Below are 19,230 nucleotides of genomic sequence, written 5' to 3' on the forward strand. Positions count from 1 at the left end.
GATTCAAACTTAATACAAACTGCTCCAAACTTGACTGTAAAAAATATGATTTCAACAATCGAGTTATCGAAGCGTGGAACTCATTGCCGGACTCAATTGTGTCAACCCCTAACCCCCAACATTTCTCCCTTAGACTCTCCACGATTGACCTCTCCAGGTTCCTAAGAGGCCAGTAAGGGGCGTACATAAGTGCACTGGAGTGCCTTTCGTCCCCTGTCCAATTGTCTTTCCTTTCTCTCACTTATCATATATATTTTCTTTCTTTCATATATCCTCTCCTCTAAGTTCACTTTTACCCTTATATATATTACTACATGTCTATTTTTCTTCCTATGTATTTGTGTATTGGACAAATGAATAAATAAATAAATAAATAAATAAATAAAGGTCCCTGCCAGTTCAACTCTGAGCTACAAATATTGTCATTCACAGGGATCCCTTGACGTATAACCATCACTGAGAGCAGAATTTCAGTTATTAAGCAAAGCAGTTCTTAAGCTGGGCCCCGTCTTATGACGTTTTTGGTCACAGGCGAGTGATTTACTGTGGTTGTTAAATAAATCACATTGTCGTTCAATGAATCTGGGTTCCCCCTGCCCCCCAACTGACTTTGCTTGCCGGAAGCAGGAAGATTGAGAACAGGGATCACATGACCTCAGGATGCTGCAACCATGGCAAATACGTGCCAGGTGCCAATCATCCGAATGTTGACCTTGTTGCTTGTAGCTTTACGGTTTATATTATTTTACTTAGCTTCCCAGTATATTTGATTGCTTTTTTAGTTTCCGATGGCTATCACTAAGTGCTGTACGTTATGATTCTAGATGAATGTATTGTTTATGTACGCCGAGACTCTACGCACTGATTGAAGACAAATTCCTTGTGTGTCCAATCACACTTGGCCAATAAAGGATTCGATTCTACTCTTCTCTATTCTTCATTCCATTATTCTATTCTATTTTCTCTTTGCTCTCCTCTATTCTATTCTATTCTATTCTATTCTTCATTCCATTATTATTTTCCATTTACTCCACTCCACTTTATTCTTCATTCCATTATTCTATTCTATTTTCTATTTGCTCTCCTCTCCTTTATTCTATTCTATTCTAGTCTAGTCTAGTCTTCATTCCAATATTATTTTCCATTTACTCCATTCTACTCTCCTCTATTCTTCGTTCCATTATTCTATTCTATTTTCTATTTGTTCTCCTCTATTCTATTCTATTCTATTCTAGTCCATTCCAGTCCAGTCTAGTCTTCATTCCATTATTATTTTCTATTTACTCCACTCTCCTCTCCTCTCCTCTATTCTTCATTCCATTATTCTATTCTATTTTCTATTTGTTCTCCTCTATTCTATTCCATTCCATTCCATTCCATTCTATTCTTCATTCCATTATTATTTTCTATTTTCCATTTACTCCACTCCACTCTACTCCACTCTACTCTACTCTACTCTACTCTACCCTATCTAACCTACCCTACTCTACTCTACTCTACTCTACTCTACTCCTACTCCTACTCCTACTCCTATTCCATTCCTTCTCAGCAATCAACGAAAGGAGCCAAAACTAAGGCCCAGGTTTCAATTACTCCACGGACCTTCCCCCTTCATGGGAAGCAAATCTCAGATCCCCAGGATGCCAAGCCCGAAGAAACAAGCGAGACCAGGGTCTGTTGACAAAGAATAATCATCTAAAAGACAAATATACCAACAAGCCATCTCTTTCCCTGTCTATGTCAGGCTTAAGCGTCCCTCCCCCCTCCTGTCCCCATCCTCCCCCCCTCCCCAATCAGGCCTATCTGTGCTCATTTCATCCGCCATTCTTCTTCCGTTGTCAGATGGGCTGGCGGGCACCCCCCCCTCGCCCCCCTGCCCAATGGGGGGTCCCCACGGGGAGGGAACGCTGCTCCTTCCGTCTGCCTCGCATAACCCTTTTGCCCAGAAATGCAGCGAGTTCATTTATTTGAGCTGGAGCCCCTGCAATTCATTTATCTCTCTTTTTTCCTGTATCTTTGACAGCTTGACGTGCGGCTGGTTCTCACCAATGCCATCACACGGGCTGTGCACGCATGCACACACAACACACACACACACAAACAAACACACTTCTCATCTGCCTTCTCTTGCCACAATGAAAAAGAAGGAGAAAGAAAGTCTGGGATGGGTGCTTGACAGCTGTTTTGGGGTTTTATTTTACTGTAACGATTACAGTGTTCCCTTGACTTTCGCGGGTCCAGCATTCGCGAAAAATCTATACCGCGTTTTTCGAAAAATATTAATTAAAAAATACTTCGCAGGTTTTATTTTTCTACACCACAGTTTTTCTCGCCCCTGACGTCATACATCATTGACAAATTATTGTTAATAAATAATTATGCTAATAAATATCAGGATCGTTAAGTATAGAAACATAGAAACATAGAAGACTGACGGCAGAAAAAGACCTCCTGGTCCATCTAGTCTGCCCTTATACTATTTCCTGTATTTTATCTTACAATGGATATATGTTTATCCCAGGCATGTTTAAATTCAGTTCCTGTGGATTTACCAACCACGTCTGCTGGAAGTTTGTTCCAAGGATCTACTACTCTTTCAGTGATATAATATTTTCTCACGTTGCTTTTGATCTTTCCCCCAACTAACTTCAGATTGTGTCACTTTGTTCTTGTGTTCACTTTCCTACTAAAAACACTTCCCTCCTGAACCTTATTTAACCCTTTAACATATTTAAATGTTTCGATCATGTCCCCCCCTTTTCCTTCTGTCCTCCAGACTCTACAGATTGAGTTCATGAAGTCTTTCCTGATACGTTTTATGCTTAAGACCTTCCACCATTCTTGTAGCCCGTCTTTGGACCCCTTCAATTTTGTCAATATCTTTTTGTAGGTGAGGTCTCCAGAACTGAACACAGTATTCCAAATGTGGTCTCACCAGCGCTCTATATAAGGGGATCACAATCTCCTTTTTCCTGCTTGTTATACCTCTAGTTACGCAGCCAAGCATCCTACTTGCTTTTCCTAATGCCCGACCACACTGCTCACCCATTTTTGGGGTTTTATTTTACTGTTTTGGGGTTTTATTTTACTGTATCAATTACAGTGTTCCCTTGACTTTCGCGGGTCCAGCATTCGAGAAAAGTCTATACTGCAGGTTTTCGAAAAATATTAATTAAAAAATACTTCGCAGGGGTTTTTTTTCTACACCACAGTTTTTCTCGTCCGTGATGTCATACATCATTGACAAATTATTGTTAATAAATAATTATGCTAATAAATATCAGGATCGTTAAGTATCTTCTTCAATGGGGAATACCAGTAATAATGGGTAGTAATAATCTAAAGGTTGTTAAGGGAATGGGAAATTGCAATCGAGGGGTTTAAAGTGTTAGGGGATGTCCTGTGATACTGTTCGTAGCCAAAAATAGTGTAATTACTTCCGCATCTCCACTTCGCGGAAATTTGACTTTCGCGGGCGGTCTTGGAACGCATTCCCCGCGAAAGTCAAGGGAACACTGTACAATCGTAATAATAATTACCGTATTTTATTGATGCCTTTATTTGTTTGTTTGTTTGTTTATTCGTTCATTCATTCATTCATTCATTCATTCATTCATTCATTCATTCATTCATTCATTCATTCATTTGGACTTATATGCCGCCCCGCTCCATGGATTCAGGGCAGTTCACAACATTTCAATAAAAAGATACAATATAAAACATTTCTAAGCCAATTAATAGAATAATTACTTTAAAAATTGTCTTAAAACTAGTCATTTAAAAAACAAACAGTCGCATTGGCCTTCTCCGGGTCCCGTCGACTAAACAATGCCATCTGGTGGGACTCAGGGGAAGAGCCTTCTCTGTGGCAGCCCCAGCCCTCTGGAATCAACTCCCCCCGGAGATTAGGACTACCCCCACCCTCCTTGCCTTTCGAAAGCTCTTGAAAACCCACCTATGTCGCCAGGCTTGGGGAAACTGATATACCCCTTAGTTACTATGTTTTTTTATGTATGGTCTGTTAGGTTGTGCGATTGCTTTTTATAATAAGGGTTTTATATTGTTTTTTAACATTAGATTTGTATATTGTGTATTGTTGTTGTGAGCCGCTCTGAGTCCTCAAAGAGAGGCAGCATACAAATCCAATAAATTATTATTATTATTATTATTATTATTATTATTATTATCCATACTGTCACATTCAAAACATTTGTTGTGAGCCGCTCCGAGTCCTTGGAGAGAGGCAGCATACAAATCCAATAAATTATTATTATTATTATTATTATTATTATTATTATTATTATTATTATCCATACGGTCACATTCAAAACATATACTGGACAAAGGCTGGGGTCCAGTGACCTCAGGCTTGCCGACATAGGTGCATTTTCAAGTTCAAGTTCTTACGAAAGGAGAGGATGGTGGGAGCTGATTCCAGAGGGCCAGGGCCACCACAGAGAAGGCTCTTCCCCTAGGCCCCGCCAAACGACCTTGTTTAGTTGACGAGACCTGGAGAAGGCCAATTCTGTGGGGCCTGACCAGGCGCTGGAATTCTTGGTGTGCCTTTCAGGTTTTGCATCGATTTTATCTTCTTCTTCCTCTTTTTTTTTTTTTTAAAGTTCGTAAGCCTGCCAGCGTTATCCTGTGCCAAGATGGAAGGCCAATAAATTTTACAAACGGAGGAGGAACAAACAAATATAGGCGGAATGTTTTACAGCATGGAAGACTTCTGGAAGGCAAAGCAGGTCAGCAATAAAAGTAAGGAGAGGGGGAAATGGGTGTCTTCCGAAAAATAGACAAGTGGCAAGGGGGGCGTTTGCCCAGGTTCGCCCAACTAACTTCAGATTGTTCTTGTGTTCACTTTCCTATTAAAAACACTTCCCTCCTGGACCTTATTTAACCCTTTAACATATTTCAATGTTTCGATCATGTCCCCCCTTTTCCTTCTGTCCTCCAGACTCTACAGATTGAGTTCATGAAGTCTTTCCTGATACGTTTTATGCTTAAGACCTTCCACCATTCTTGTAGCCCGTCTTTGGACCCGTTCGATTTTGTCAATATCTTTTTGTAGGTGAGGTCTCCAGAACTGAACACAGTATTCCAAATGTGGTCTCACCAGCGCTCTATATAAGGGGATCACAATCTCCCTCTTCTTGCTTGTTATACCTCTAGCTATGCAGCCAAGCATCAAAATATACTAATAATCTTTGTTGCTCTTCTCTGCACTCTTTCTAGAGTCTCAACATCTATTTTACATCGTGGCGACCAAAATTGCATGCAGTATTCCAAGTGTGGCCTTATTACCAAATACCACTTACCCAGTGACGGGCTGCAAAGTTTTTTAATATCACACTGTGGGACATACTATCAGGGACATTGGCTAAGGACCAATGAGAGTTGCAGGCTTAATGGACGCAAAGCTTAAGTAAGAATTCCTTTAGTTGATGCTTGGGGCATTCGCCTGGTGCACCAGTTGCGGCCCTATTTGGACCAGGGGTCGTTGCTCACAGTCACTCATGCCCTCATCACCTCGAGGCTCGACTACTGTAACGCTCTCTACATGGGGCTACCTTTGAAGAATATTCGGAAACTTCAGATCGTGCAGAACGCAGCCGCGAGAGCAATCCTGGGCTTTTCCAAATATGCCCATGTTACTCCAACACTCCGCAGTCTGCATTGGTTGCCGATCAGTTTCCGGTCACAATTCAAAGTGTTGGTTATTACCTATAAAACCCTTCATGGCACCGGACCAGGATACCTGCGAGACCGCCTTCTGCCGCACGAATCCCAGCGACCGGTCAGGTCCCACAGAGTTGGCCTTCTCCAGGTCCCGTCAACTAAACAATGTCATCTGGCGGGACCCAGGGGAAGAGCCTTCTCTGTGGTGGCTCCGACCCTCTGGAATCAGCTCCCTCCAGAGATTAGAACTGCCCCTACCCTCCTTGCCTTTCCTAAACTCCTCAAAACCCACCTCTGTCGTCAAGCGTGGGGGAACTGAGACATCTCCCCCTGCCTATGTAGTTTTAGTGCATGATATGACTGTATGTATGTTTTTTATATTGGGGTTATTGGGGTTCCTTGTTTTTAGATTTTTTAAATGTACAATTGCTATTTTAGATTTTAAATTATTAGATTTGTCAATACATATTGTTCTTTATCACTGTTGTGAGCCGCCCCGAGTCTACGGAGAAGGGCGGCATACAAATCTAATAAACAAACAAACAAACAAACAAACAATCAAACTAAATGAATGAATGAATGAATGAATGAATGAATGAATGAATGAATGAATAAATAAATAAATAAATAAATAAATAAATATTAAGCCAGCTCAGCCTGCAGCTATTTATGGCTCTCTGCGTTAGGCAAATCTAGAAAATTAGGTCGGGTTAATCCGCAATATCTTCACTTTTTAATGTTTGCTCTCTGCATCCCTGAATAAACACCATTTGTCACTGATCAATCAACCACATAAGTTGACGGTCCAAAGTCCAGAAAGTTTAGCAATGGAAAAAAAAAAAGAAAGGAAGGTTTGCCTAGATAAATATTTACCTACCGCTACAGAATATGCAGCTCAGGGCAAACATTTAAATACAATAAACCGTAATACCAATATTCCCATTACTGTATATGATTGTGTTGGAGGTATTTTTGTGTAATTTGACAAGAAGAAACCACAATAACCGTAGACTAGTGGTGGGTTGCTGCCAGTTGGGACCGGTTTTTTAGAACCAGTACAGAAATTTACCGCTGCTTGCCAAAGTGGCAGATGATTGGCAGTCCACGATCCCAAACCACTCCTCCAGTTGCTGCGGATTGCAAAGAACCCCTCTGTGCGTGCACAAAGGCTTCTGTGCATGCGCAGAGTGTCATTTTGCGGGTGTTTTGAGCGATGTGACAGGAGCGGTTGGCATCGCGACAGAAGTGTAAAATGCGCACTTCGGTTGTGATGCGAAACTGCAGGGAAAGTAAGTACCTCGCTGCAGCCAGTAAGGGCCTACAGAGTTGGCCTTCTCCAGGTCCCATCGGCTGGCGGGACCTCGGGGAAGAACCTTCTCTGTGGTGGCTCCGACCCTTTGGAACCAACTGCCTCCAGAGATCCGCATTATCTCCACCCTACCGGTCTTCCGGAAAGCCATTAGGACCTGGCTTCTCCAGTAGAGGTACCACTGTAGTTTAACTTAACTTAACTTAACTTAACTTAACTTAACTTAACTTAACTTAACCCAACCCAACCCAACCCAACCCAACCCATTTAGTTTGATTAATTTAATTTAATTTAATTTAATTTAATTTAATTTAATTTAATTTAATTTAATTTAATTTAATTTAATTTAATTTAATTTAATTTAATTTAATTTAATTTAATTTAATTTAATTTAATTTAATTTAATTTAATTTAATTTAATTTAATTTAATTTAATTTAATTTAATTTAATTTAATTTAATTTAATTTAATTTAATTTAATTTTAAATTTATATTTATAAGCCGCCCAACTCCTTTCAGACTCTGGGAAGCACACAAACAATATAAACAGTGTAAAACCCCTCAAACTTTCATTCAACAAAAATATTCATTACTTTGCAGACAGTCGTAAATAGGGAATTGCACGATCCTGGGATTCTGCAACCGTCATAAGTATGAACCAGTGGAATTTTGATCACGTGACCATGGGTAGCGGGAATTTAGATTGTTAAATATTAGATTTATTACTATGTACTGTTTTTGCCATTGTTGTGAGCCACCCCGAGTCTGCGGAGAGGGGCGGCATATAAATCCAATAAATCTAATCTAATCTAATCTAAAGATTGTAAGTGAAAAATGGTCATAAGTCAATTTTCCCCCCCAGGGTCATTGCATCTTTGAACAGTCACTTAAACAAACTGTTATAAGTTTGTCTATGTTCTTTCTCTGAAAAATCAACATTGCCTCTTTGTAAAACATATCCCTCAACTCTTGTTTAACAAAAAAGTCTTGGGCTTCCATTTACCTCCTAGTTGCCCCACCTGATTTATTCATGTTTCCCTATCAACTCCTTTTGAGCACAGCCCCTCCAGCCTTCCCCGCCCTTGCAAATGAAGTCTATATAACAGATAGCCATTGACGGAACTGAGTTTCTTGCCTTCCAGACTGCTGGTCAACAGGAAAATTGGTGGTTTTGGTGGGTTTATTTAAAAAATACAGGTAAGCCCTTGTGGAACCGTTTGCAAATCCTCCGTTGATGGCAAGTTGGTTTTATGAAGTGGGAAGTAGTAGGAGTAGTAGTAGTAGTTGAAAAAGTAGGAGTTGAAAAAACCTTTGAGGCTACTTTAGTGCTACCTTTCTAGAATTGTGTGTTTTGTTCGCAACTCATAAATTGGGCTGGGTGATTTGTAGTTTTATTTTGTTAAAAGAAACTAGAAACAGCACGTAATATATTTTTTTCTTTTTGGAGTAAGTTAATAGTAGAAAGAAGAACAAGGAAGAGGTGGATCCATTGTGAAGAGAAGAATGAAAGGATAGCAATAGCAATAGCCGTTAGACTTATATACTGATTTGTAGTGTTTTACAGCACTCTCTAAGCAGTTTACAGAATCGGCATATTGCCCCCTACAATCTGGGTCCTCATTTGACACCCACCCCCCTCGGAAGGATGGAAGGCTGGTGAGATTTGAACTGCTGAACTACAGCTAGCAGTTAGGTGAAGTAGTCTGCAGTGCTGCACTCTAACCACTGTGCCACCTGGGCTCTAGGTGACAGAGAACGAGTTGAGTGCCTTAAATCTTCTTGAGGGGTACTGTGTGCTTTCTGAGCTTGATAGTTTTCTTCCAGACGTTTCATTACCCAACTAGGGTACATCATCAGTGCTAGGATGCGCTCAGTTTATATTTTAGTGGCTTGCCTGTCGTGTTGATGGGAATAGTCTTAGAAGTCCTTTCGTTGGACTGTTTACTGTTTACTGCAATTCCTTGATTAGGGTATTGTTTATTTGAATGTTGGTCTGGTGTTAACATGATGTTAATCAAATCTTCAGTCTTCTCTTTGGGAGAAAAACGGGTCCAAATGAACTCCAGCGGAGCCATCTTTAATCATGACATGGATGATTGATTTATAGCAATAGCAGTTAGACTTATACATAGTGCTTTTACAGCCCTCTCTAAACGGTTTACAGAATCAGCCTCTTGCCCCCAACAATCTGGGTCCTCATTTGACCCACCTTGGTAGGATGGAAGGCTGAGTCAACCTTGAGTCGATGGTGAGATTTGAACGGCTGAACTACAGCTAGCAGTTAGCTGAAGATTTGAACCACTGAACTACAGCTAGTAGTTAGGTGAAGTAACCTGCAGTGCTGCACTCTAACCACTGTGCCACCCCGGTTCTAGGGAACCTTAGAGGCCCTCTAGTCTGACCCTCTGTTCAATCAATCAATCCATCAATCAATTAGAATAGCAATAGCATTTAGACTTATATACTGCTTCATAATGCTTCTACAGTCCTCTCTAAGAGGTTTATAGAGTCAGCCTCTTGCCCCCAACAATCTGGGTCCTCATTTGACCCACCTCAGAAGGAGGGAAGGCTGAGTCAACCTTGAGCCGGTAGTGAGATTTGAACCACTGAACTACAGCTAGTAGTTAGGTGAAGTAGCCTGCAGTGCTGCACTCTAACCACTGCAGCACATCGGGTCCTGATCTTATGATATGGAAACAGAACAGGGGTGGGTTCCTACCTACAATTAAGTGTTGCACCCCATGATTCTTGACAAATGTAGCTTTCTTTTTATGTACACCAAGAGCACATGCACCGAATTCCTTGTGTGTCCAATCACACTTGGCCAATAAAGAATTCTATTATCTATTATCTATTCTGTTAGTCCGGTCCAGGGCTGGTGCTCCAGTAGTGGCCCGCCAATGTCGTAATTTTGGCTCGACAGCTCCGGTGTTGCCTCTGCTGGTCTGTGCACGCCGCCATATTTCCCCCCCTAATTTTTGGCGGTTTTTCGGCTCTGTGAGCACGCACGGAAGTAAAACCGTCCCCCTGAGCATGCGCAAAAGTAAAATCATGTATGGGGCCATACGTGTGCATGCAAATGTAACAAGTGTGCATGCGTGCAAAATGTCACATTATGCGCCGGTAGCAAAAGGTAAGGAACCCATCCCTGGTACAGAACCAATGGTGGGTTGCACCCAGTTCGGCCTGGTTCTAAGAACCAGTAGTGCCGACGTGCACAAGCCGTTAAATTAAAAGGTTTTCTAACCCACTAGAACAGTGTTTTTCAACCAGTGTGCCGCGGCACACTAGTGTGCCGTGAGACATGGCCAGGTGTGCCGCGAAGCTCAGAGAGAGAAAGAAAACAAGAGAGAGAGAAAGAAAGAAAGAGAGAGAGAAAGAAAGCAAGAGAGAGAGAAAGAAAACAGAGAGAGAGAAAGAGAGAGAGAAATAAAGCAAGAGAGGGAAAAAGAAAGAACAAGAGAGAGAGAAAGAGAACAAGAGAGAAAGAGAAAGAAAGAGAGAGAGAGAGGGAGGGAAGGTGGGAGAGAGAAAGACATAGAGGGAGGGAGGGAGGGAGGGAGAGAGAAAGAGCAACAAAGAGGAAGGAAGGGAGAAAGAAAGGGAAGGAGAGAGAGAGAAAAAAGAGAAAGAGAGAGAAAGAGGGAGGGAGGGAGAAATAGAGCAAAAGGGAGGAAGAGAGAGAGAGAGAATTTTTTGGTCCAAACTTTTTTTAGCTGCCCCCCCCCCCCATCCCCACTCAATGTGCCCCATGGTTTTGTAAATGTAAAAAATGTGCCGCGGCTCAAAAAAGGTTGAAAATCACTGCACTAGAACATCTCCAAGGTCCCTAGGTTCTGGTTCTAGTCTAGTCTAGTTTATCATAAATAATAACAACAGAGTTGGAAGGGATCTTGGAGGTCTCCTAGTCCAATCCTCTGCTTAGGCAGGAAACCCTACACTACTTCAGACAGATGGTTATCCAACATCTTCTTAAAAACTTCCAGTGTTGGGGCATTCACAACTTCTGGAGGCAAGCTGTTCCACTGTTGCTTCTCTTCTTGTTCAACTTCTGCCCATTGCTTCCAGTTCTATTAGTCCAGCCCAGCCCAGCCCAGCCCAGCCCAGTGTATGATGAACACAGTACAAATTATTCAACCTGGCTAAGTTTTATTTGTGAAAAAAAGGATCATAGGCAAAGCTCCCGAATATGGTAGCAAGAGAGAATGAGAAAAAAAACCCCCTCTTTATTAGATTAGATTAGATTTATTGGATTTATATGCCGCCCCACTCCGCAGACTTGGGGCGGCTGACAACAATGGCAAAAACAGTACATAGTGACAAATCTAATAATTACCAATCTAATTACAGTTTTAGGTTAAACAATTCATAAAAGCAACCCCAATATATATAAAAAACAAGCACACAATCAATCAAACACCAAAACAACATGGGCAAGGGGGAGATGTTTCAATTCCCCCATGCCTGACGGCAGAGGTGGGTTTTAAGGAGTTTACGAAAGGCAAGGAGGGTGGGGGCAATCCTAATCTCAGGGGGGAGCTGGTTCCAGAGGGTCGGAGCCACCACAGAGAAGGCTCTTCCCCTGGGTCCTGCCAGACGACATTATTTAGTCGACGGGACCCGAAGAAGGCCAACTCTGTGGGGTCTAACCGGTCGCTGGGATTCGTGCGGCAGGAGGCGGTCTCGGAGATATTCTGGTCCAGTGCCATGAAGGGCTTTATAGGTCATAACCAACACTTTGAATTGTGACCGGAAACTGATCGGCAACCAATGCAGACTGCGGAGTGTTGGAGTAATATGGGCATACTTAGAGAAGCTTTATGCTTCCTAGAAGTCTGCAAAACATGTTTTCTTAAAAACCAAAAAAAAATAGAACTGGGAGCTGAAGGCAAACTTCAGGGGGTAGCCTTTATGTCAGTCTGTGCCATGAAGAAGAAGCCGCACTACAAATGCAAAACCATAACACCACCACAAAACTCAGCGGCGCTGAAGGACGAGGTGCCAGCGAGAAGCGAGCCGCCTTGAAATCAATGGGATTTTCTTTCAACTGAATGTTTTTAGGATTGGATGTTGAGCTCATCGATTGCAGGCAACCCAGAGCAGCCCAGTTAAATGTTTAATTCCCATTGATTGCAATAGGGCCTTTTTCTCTCTCTCTCTCTCTCTTCATGAAAGTCAAGCAGAACCTTGGAGGCTAACTTGGTTTATTGTAGCCTGGGGTTTTCTCTTACTATAACAGATATATCTTCATGAATTCACTTCTCCCAAAACAAGGTTACCGGCCAGCAATTTAAAAAGCAACCAAACCAGAAAAGAAAAGAAAGGGGGAAAAATTAAACGATCGGAGCGGGTTTTTTTTTTATTTACTCGGAGATCTATGCTGTAGAGATCAGTAGGTGATCATGGAGAGAACTACTGTAGTTCTCTATGAAATCCTGAAGCTTGCCAGCGGGGCCTGATTCAAACATTGGCACCTTAAAGAAATAAACTGGGATCGCGAAATCCAGTTCCTCAACAGGCTAAATATAGTGTGATCTCACCTACAAAAAGATATTGATAAAATTGAAGGGGTCCAGAGATGGCCTACAAAAATGGTGGAAGGTCTTAAGCATAAAACCTATCAGGAAAGAAATGGTGATTAGGAAAATGCTAGATTGTGCTAAATTAAGCAAATTAACATACAGATTACAGAATAAACAAAATAAAGACTACTATAAAGTTTGGGAAAAATTATATAGTTGGATAGAAAAGAAAAAAGAATTGAACTAAGCTTTAAGAAAAAGAATGAATCAATGGAAACAGAATTAAGTATTAAGCTAATTCATTTTGTGCGGTTTTTTTAATATCTGAAAGTTTGTCTGTATGTCTTGTTTTGTTTGTTCATTATTTAAAAAAAAAAAACTTATCAGGAAAGACTTCATGAACTCAACCTGTATAGTCTGGAGGACAGAAGGGAAAGGGGGGACATAATTGAAACATTTAAATACGTTAAAGGATTAAATAAGGTTCAGGAAGGAAGTGTTTCTAATAGGAAAGTGAACCCAAGAACAAGGGGGCACAATCTGAGGTTAGTTGGGGGAAAGATCAGAAGCAGTATGAGAAAATATTATTTGACAGAAAGAGGAGTACAGTGTTCCCTCACTTTTTGCTGGGGTTGCGTTCCAAGACCGCCCGCGAAAGTCGAATTTCCGCGAAGTAGAGATGCGGAAGTAAATACACTATTTTTGGCTATGGACAATATCACAAGCCTTCCCTTAACACTTTAAACCCCTAAATTGCGATTTCCCATTCCCTTAGCAACCATTTAGATTATTACTCACTATGTTTCTTTATTAAAGTTTATTAAAAAAAATATTTATTAAAGGTCGAAGAAAGTTTGGTGATGATACATGACATCATCGGGCAGGAAAAACCGTGGTATAGGGGGGGAAACCACAAAGTATTTTTTAATTAATATTTTTGAAAAACCGTGGTATAGACTTTCTGCGAAGTTTGAACCCGCGAAAATCGAGGGAACACTGTAGATGCTTGGAACAAACTCCCAGCAGACGTGGTTGGTAAATCCACAGTAAATAAATTTAAACATGCCTGGGATAAACATAGATCCATCCTAAGATCAAATACAGGAAATAGTATAAGGGCAGACTAGATGGACCAGGAGGTCTTTTTCTGCCGTCAGACTTCTATGTTTCTATGACAGCAGCCTTCCAATATCTCAGAGTTGCCACAAAGAAGGAGGAGTCAACCTATTCTCCAAAGCACCTGAGGGTAGAACAAGAAGCAATGGGTGGAAGCTAAACAAGGAGAGAAGCAACTTAGAACTCAGGAGAATTTTCCTGACAGTCAGAACAATTAATCCATGGAACAGTTTGCCTCCGGAAGTTGTGAATGCTCCAACACTGGAAGTTTTTAAGCAGATGTTGCATAACCATCTGTCTGAAGTAGTGTAGGGTTTCCTGCCTAAGCAGGGGGTTGGACTAGAAGGCCTCCAAGGTCCCTTCAAATTCTGTTGTTATTATTATTATTAAGTATAAAGTAACCTTCAACTTAGGATCACAATTGAGCACCAAAAATTTACGTTGCTAAGCGAAACATTCATCCCATGCGTTTGATGACTTTTCTGGCCACCGTAATTAAAGCGAATCGTAGTGTTGGTTATAAATTAGCGACATGTTTTGTTGAGTGAACCTGGCTTCCCCTTTGACTTGGCTTGTCAGAAGGTCGCGAACGGGGATCACGTGACCCCCCTCCGGACTGGCGCAGTGGTTAGAGCACAGCACTGCAGGCTACTTCAGCGAACCTCTAGCTGTAGTTCAGCAGTTCAAATATCACCACCGGCTCAAGATTCACTTAGCCTTCCGTCCTTCTGAGGTGGGTCAAATGAGGACCCAGATTGTTGGGGGCAAAAGAGGCTGATTCTGTAAACCACTTAGAGAGGACTGCAAAACCACTAGGAAGAGGTATATGTGCTATTGCCCTTCCTTCCTTCCTTCCTTCCTTCCTTCCTTCCTCCCTTCCTCCCTTCCTCCCTTCCTCCCTTCCTCCCTTCCTCCCTTCCCTTCTTTCCTCTCTCCTTCCTCCTCTTCCTTAGTGTCTTCCCTTTCCTTCCTTCCTATTTTTCCTTCCATCTTTCCTTCCTTTTTTTACTTCCTTCCTCCTGGCTCAAGGTTGGCTCAGCCTTCCATCCTTCCGAGGTGGGTCAAATGAGGACCCACATTGTTGGGGGCAAGAGGCTGATTTGGTCAACCGCTTAGAGACAGCTGTAAAGCACCATGAAGCAGTAATAAGTCTAAATATTATCGCTATAATCAGAGCGTCGTAAATGTGAACCAATTGCCAAGCTGTCTAGATTTTGATCATGTCACTGTGGGAAATGCTCCAATGGTCAGAAGCTTGAAAAACGGCCATCGGTCACTTTTCCCCCCCAGTGTTGTGGCCACTAAATGAACCATTGTTAAGTTGAGGACTATCTGGATCGCTCACTCGTATGGATTGTAGGTGGAGTAGAATCTGGGTCTCTTTAGCCCAGCCCCTTCGCTGTTGTTTCACATTGGCTCTTATTTTGGGTAGAGGTCAGTGAAAGGAGAAGTTGTTAGCAGAAACTCAAAACTTATCAGTGTTGCATGACCAAAACTCTTGATAACAAAGAAATGGTGTTCAGGATGTAGCTCCACCCTTCCATTTTCTCCTGCTCACCATCCCTTTCGAGTCAGATAACCGCAGCACACCTGATTAGGTGCCATGTCATAAGCCGGTGATGGTGAACCGTTTGTGGAATTTAGCTGAGCTCGTAAAACCCACCTGGCTAGATGGGCCATGAGATCTTTTTCTGCCACCAGTCTTCTATGTTTCTAAGCTTTCTGGCTCCCTCTCATGGCCATTTGCAGCTCTACCTCTTAAAGCTATACTCCTTCAATACAAACAAACATTCATTGTTACCTTGTTTATATACTGCAAACCCACCAGTTTTGTACATAGTACTAACATCTTTCCTTCCTAGGGTTAACATGGCCTATCAATCGGAGGTGATCATTGACAGTCAGCCACAAACTGCAGGCACCAACTACACGTTCAATAATCAAGGAAGCTGGAATTCGGAGCTGTGCGACTGTTGTTCTGACCTAGGCATCTGTGAGTCATGGAGGCATTTGGGGAAGCAAAGGCGATGGCGGAGGGGGGGCGGAATCTATTGTGGCTTGGGTCTACAAGGGAAAAGAAAGCACCAGGGGTCTCCGTTTTATTTTTATTTTTACGGAAAAGGACGCTGCAGCAGCGCTGTAAGCAAAAGGAGGTGGGGAATCCCATGATGGGATTCTGGGGGCGGAGCTTTGACGACACAGAGACTTCTTCCTGGCCAGCTGGAATAAAGCCACGCACCAGGAAGAAGTCTCTGTGACGTCAAAGCTCCGCCCCTGGAATCCCATCGTGAGATTCCCCGCCTCCTTTTGCGAGTTCGGTTTGCCCAACACTACTAATGGCCCCAGGCCTGGCAGCAAAGATGAGTCTTCAATCTTTTTCAGAAAGCAAGGAGGGTGGAGGCAGTGCGAATCTCTGGTGGGACCTGGTTCCAGAGGGCCGGGGCCTCCACAGAGAAGGCTCCTCCCCTAGGCCCCGCCAGCTGACATTGCCTGGTTGACGGGACCCTGAGAAGACAAACTCTGTGGAACCTCACCGGACGCTGGGATTTGTGTGGCAGAAGGCGGTCTTGGAGATAATCTGGTCCTATGCCATGTAGGGTTTTATAGGTCATAACCAACACTTTGAATTGTGTCCGGAAATCAATCGGCAGCCAGTGCAGTCCACGGAGTGATGTTGAGAGATGGGCATGCCTCGGGAGGCCCAATACCACTTGTGCGGCAGCATTTTGGACAATTTGAAGTTTCCGAACACTTTCCTTTCCCTCCAGGTCTTTGTGCCACTTTTATACCCTGCGTCCTTGCCTGCCGGGTCTCGGAACAAGCCGGGGAAACCTGCTGCCTTCCATTTTTGCCGGGGTCTATGATCGCCCTCCGGACAGGAGTGCGTGGAAAATACCAAATTGAGGTAAAAGGAGGAGCGTCAATTTTTTTTTAAAAAATGCCAATTGAGTTGGGTGTGTGACCGGATGGGACCAGGGGTGGGCTTCCAAAATTTTTAGCAAGAGGTTCTTTGCCAGGTTGCTGGGTGGGCGTGGCCATGATGGGCGTGGCCTAGCCGGCCTCTTGGAATGGGTGGCGTTTTTGCCTTCCGTGGGCTCCAGAGGCTTTCCTTGAGCCTCGAGGAGGATGAAAACGGTCTCCCTAGGCTCCAGAGGCCCTCTAGAGGCCAGAAATGGATCTGTGGAGAGGGACAGCATACAAATCTAATAAATTATTATTATTATTGTTGTTGTTGTTGTTATTGTTGTTATTATTATTGTTATTATTATTGTTGTTGTTATTATTATTATTATTATTATTATTATTATTATTATTATTATTCCAACTTGCAGTTGGGCCATTTTTCACCCAAGCCATTGCTCTAGCTCAGCTCCAACATGCATGGGCATGCTGGCCAGTTGGTTTTCAGCTCAAATGGAGGGTATGGGTGGGCGTTTTTGGCTTACAGAGGGCCTCTGGAGGAATAGGGGAGGGCAGGAAAGCCTCTAGAGCAGTGATGGCGAACCTATGACATGGATGCCACAGGTGGCATGCAAAGACATATTTGCTGGGACACGAGCCATTGCCCTAGCTCAGCTCCAACGTGCATCTCTATGCCTGCCAGCTGATTTTTGGCTCACATAGGTTTTTGGCTTCCAGAGAGCCTCCAGAGGGATGGGGGAGGGAGTTTTTATCCTCCCCCGACTCCAGGGAAGCTTTTGGAGCCTGGGGAGGGTGAAACCTGAGCCTAATGGGCTCATCAGAAACTGGGGAACAGGCCATTTCCAACCTCCAGAGGGCCTCCGGGAGGTGGGGGAAGCTGTTTTTGCCTCCCCACGCATTGAATTGTGGGTGTGGGCATTTGTGCATGTGCAGTAGTGCACGTCCACTCTCTTTCAGCCCCCGAGGAAAAAAAGGTTCGCCATCACTGCTCTAGAGCCTGGGGAGGGTGAAAAACGGGTCTACTGGGCCCACCAGAAGTCAGGAAACGGGCCATTTCTAGCCTCCAGAGGGCCTCCAGGGGAAGGGGGAGGCCATTTTCACCCTTCCCAGGCATTGAATTATGGGTGTTGGCACCCATTCAAGCACAATGGTACTTTTGGCACCTGTGGAAAAAAGGGCCACCATCACTGGTCTAAATGTTATTGCTAATGATAATAATAACAGAGTTGGAAGGGACCTTCAAGGTCTTCTAGTCCAGCCCCCTGCTTAGGCAGAAAACCCTACACTACTTCAGACAGACGGTTGTCCAACATCTTCTTAAAGACTTCTAAAACTGCTATTGCTATTAATTCTCACCATGAGGTCCAGCCTCCTCACTGACTTCCCAATTTAACCCAGGCCTTTGTTATCCACTCAGGGGTCTATCTGTGAAGACTGGGTGGTCATGGCCTGCTGTCCACTGTGTGGCCTCTGTCAGATGGCCAGAGAGCTGAACAGGAACTGAGAAGACCAAAAGGGGTGGCCAGTCTCGCTCTGGAGAATGCAAAGGGAGAGTTGAAGAATTGAGTCGAGGGCAGAAGATTACAACGGGATTCATTTTCCTACCTCTGTGTTGACTAGAGTTTGAAAGTGCACAATGCAAAATCCTGCAAAAAAGAGTATACAGCAACCTACACACACACACACACACACGTATGTATGTATGCATGTATGTATGTATGTAAAACTGAAAAACACAAAAGGAGAAATTTGTTTTATATCTCATAAGGAATTAGATATAATTACAAAGTCATACTTATCTTATAGAACATGGGTCTCCAACCTTGGCAATTTTAAGACTTGTGGACTTCAACCCCCCAGAGTTCCTCAGCTGAGGGAATTGAGGTCTGCAGGTCTTAAAAACCGAGGAACTCTGAGAACTGAAGTCCACAAATCTTAAAGTTGTCAAGGTTGGAGACCTTTAAGGCTTGTGGACTTCAATTCCCAGAGTTCCTCAGCTGAGGGAGTTGATGTCCGCAGGTCTTAAAACTGAGGAACTCTGGGAGTTGAAGTCCACAAGTCTTAAAGTTGCTAAGGTTGGGGACCCCTGTCCTAAAAGTTGCTTTCTTTCTCTCTTTGGTGTCATCTACTGTTCTGGTGATCCAGAATCTTGCAGAGCAGATCTGATTGTCCTAAAACAGAGGTTTTCAAACTTGATAACTTTTAAGACTTGTGGACTTCAACTCTCAGAATTCTTCCATGCAGGCTGGGGAATTCTGGGAGTTGACGTCAACAAGTCTTAAAGTTGCTAAGGTTGGAGAGACCTTAGATTAAACTAGATTCTGAATGCAGCTGTCTCTTGGTGCTAACAAAAGAGTTAGCCTCTCGCAGGAAGATTCAATAAACAGAATTTTTTAATGTTTATTCCCTCTGTCATTTCCATTTTAAAATCTATGTCCTAATAAATCCTGATCTAAGACTCTGCTCGTTTGTTACTTTTGGAAATGGGAACTGCTGTGTTTCTTCGGACAGCTTGGTAATATATTTTGTTTGAAAAACCCCTCCTGGGTTGTTTCTTTCCCTCCATTAAGTGTGCAGAAGTCAGTTGATTTTATTAAAGTTTGTTGCAGAAAAATCAATTTCCACAGATTCAGCTGGATTCATAAACCTTTTTATAAACATAGTAATATATACATTTACAAT

General features: G+C 42.8%; 1 protein-coding gene across 2 annotated transcripts in view; it reads left to right on the top strand.

The window, feature by feature from the left end:
- CNFN (cornifelin) overlaps positions 1-19,006 on the top strand; it is a 131,682-nt gene extending 112,676 nt beyond the window's left edge. Inside the window, exons 2-5 of one of the 2 annotated variants that reach the window (XM_070763772.1) lie at positions 4,620-4,758; positions 15,489-15,619; positions 16,395-16,531; positions 17,966-19,006. In XM_070763772.1, coding sequence (XP_070619873.1) covers positions 15,496-15,619; positions 16,395-16,531; positions 17,966-18,052 — 348 coding nt within the window. In that variant the 5' untranslated portion in view covers positions 4,620-4,758; positions 15,489-15,495 and the 3' untranslated portion in view covers positions 18,053-19,006. Of the gene's footprint in view, positions 1-4,619; positions 4,759-8,077; positions 8,186-15,488; positions 15,620-16,394; positions 16,532-17,965 lie in introns of those variants that run through there. The other variant, XM_070763771.1, reaches the window with a different exon arrangement.
- Positions 19,007-19,230: the final 224 nt, after the last annotated feature.

The sequence above is a fragment of the Erythrolamprus reginae genome, chromosome 11 (assembly GCF_031021105.1).
Source record: "Erythrolamprus reginae isolate rEryReg1 chromosome 11, rEryReg1.hap1, whole genome shotgun sequence".
Taxonomy (NCBI): Eukaryota; Metazoa; Chordata; class Lepidosauria; order Squamata; family Dipsadidae; genus Erythrolamprus; species Erythrolamprus reginae.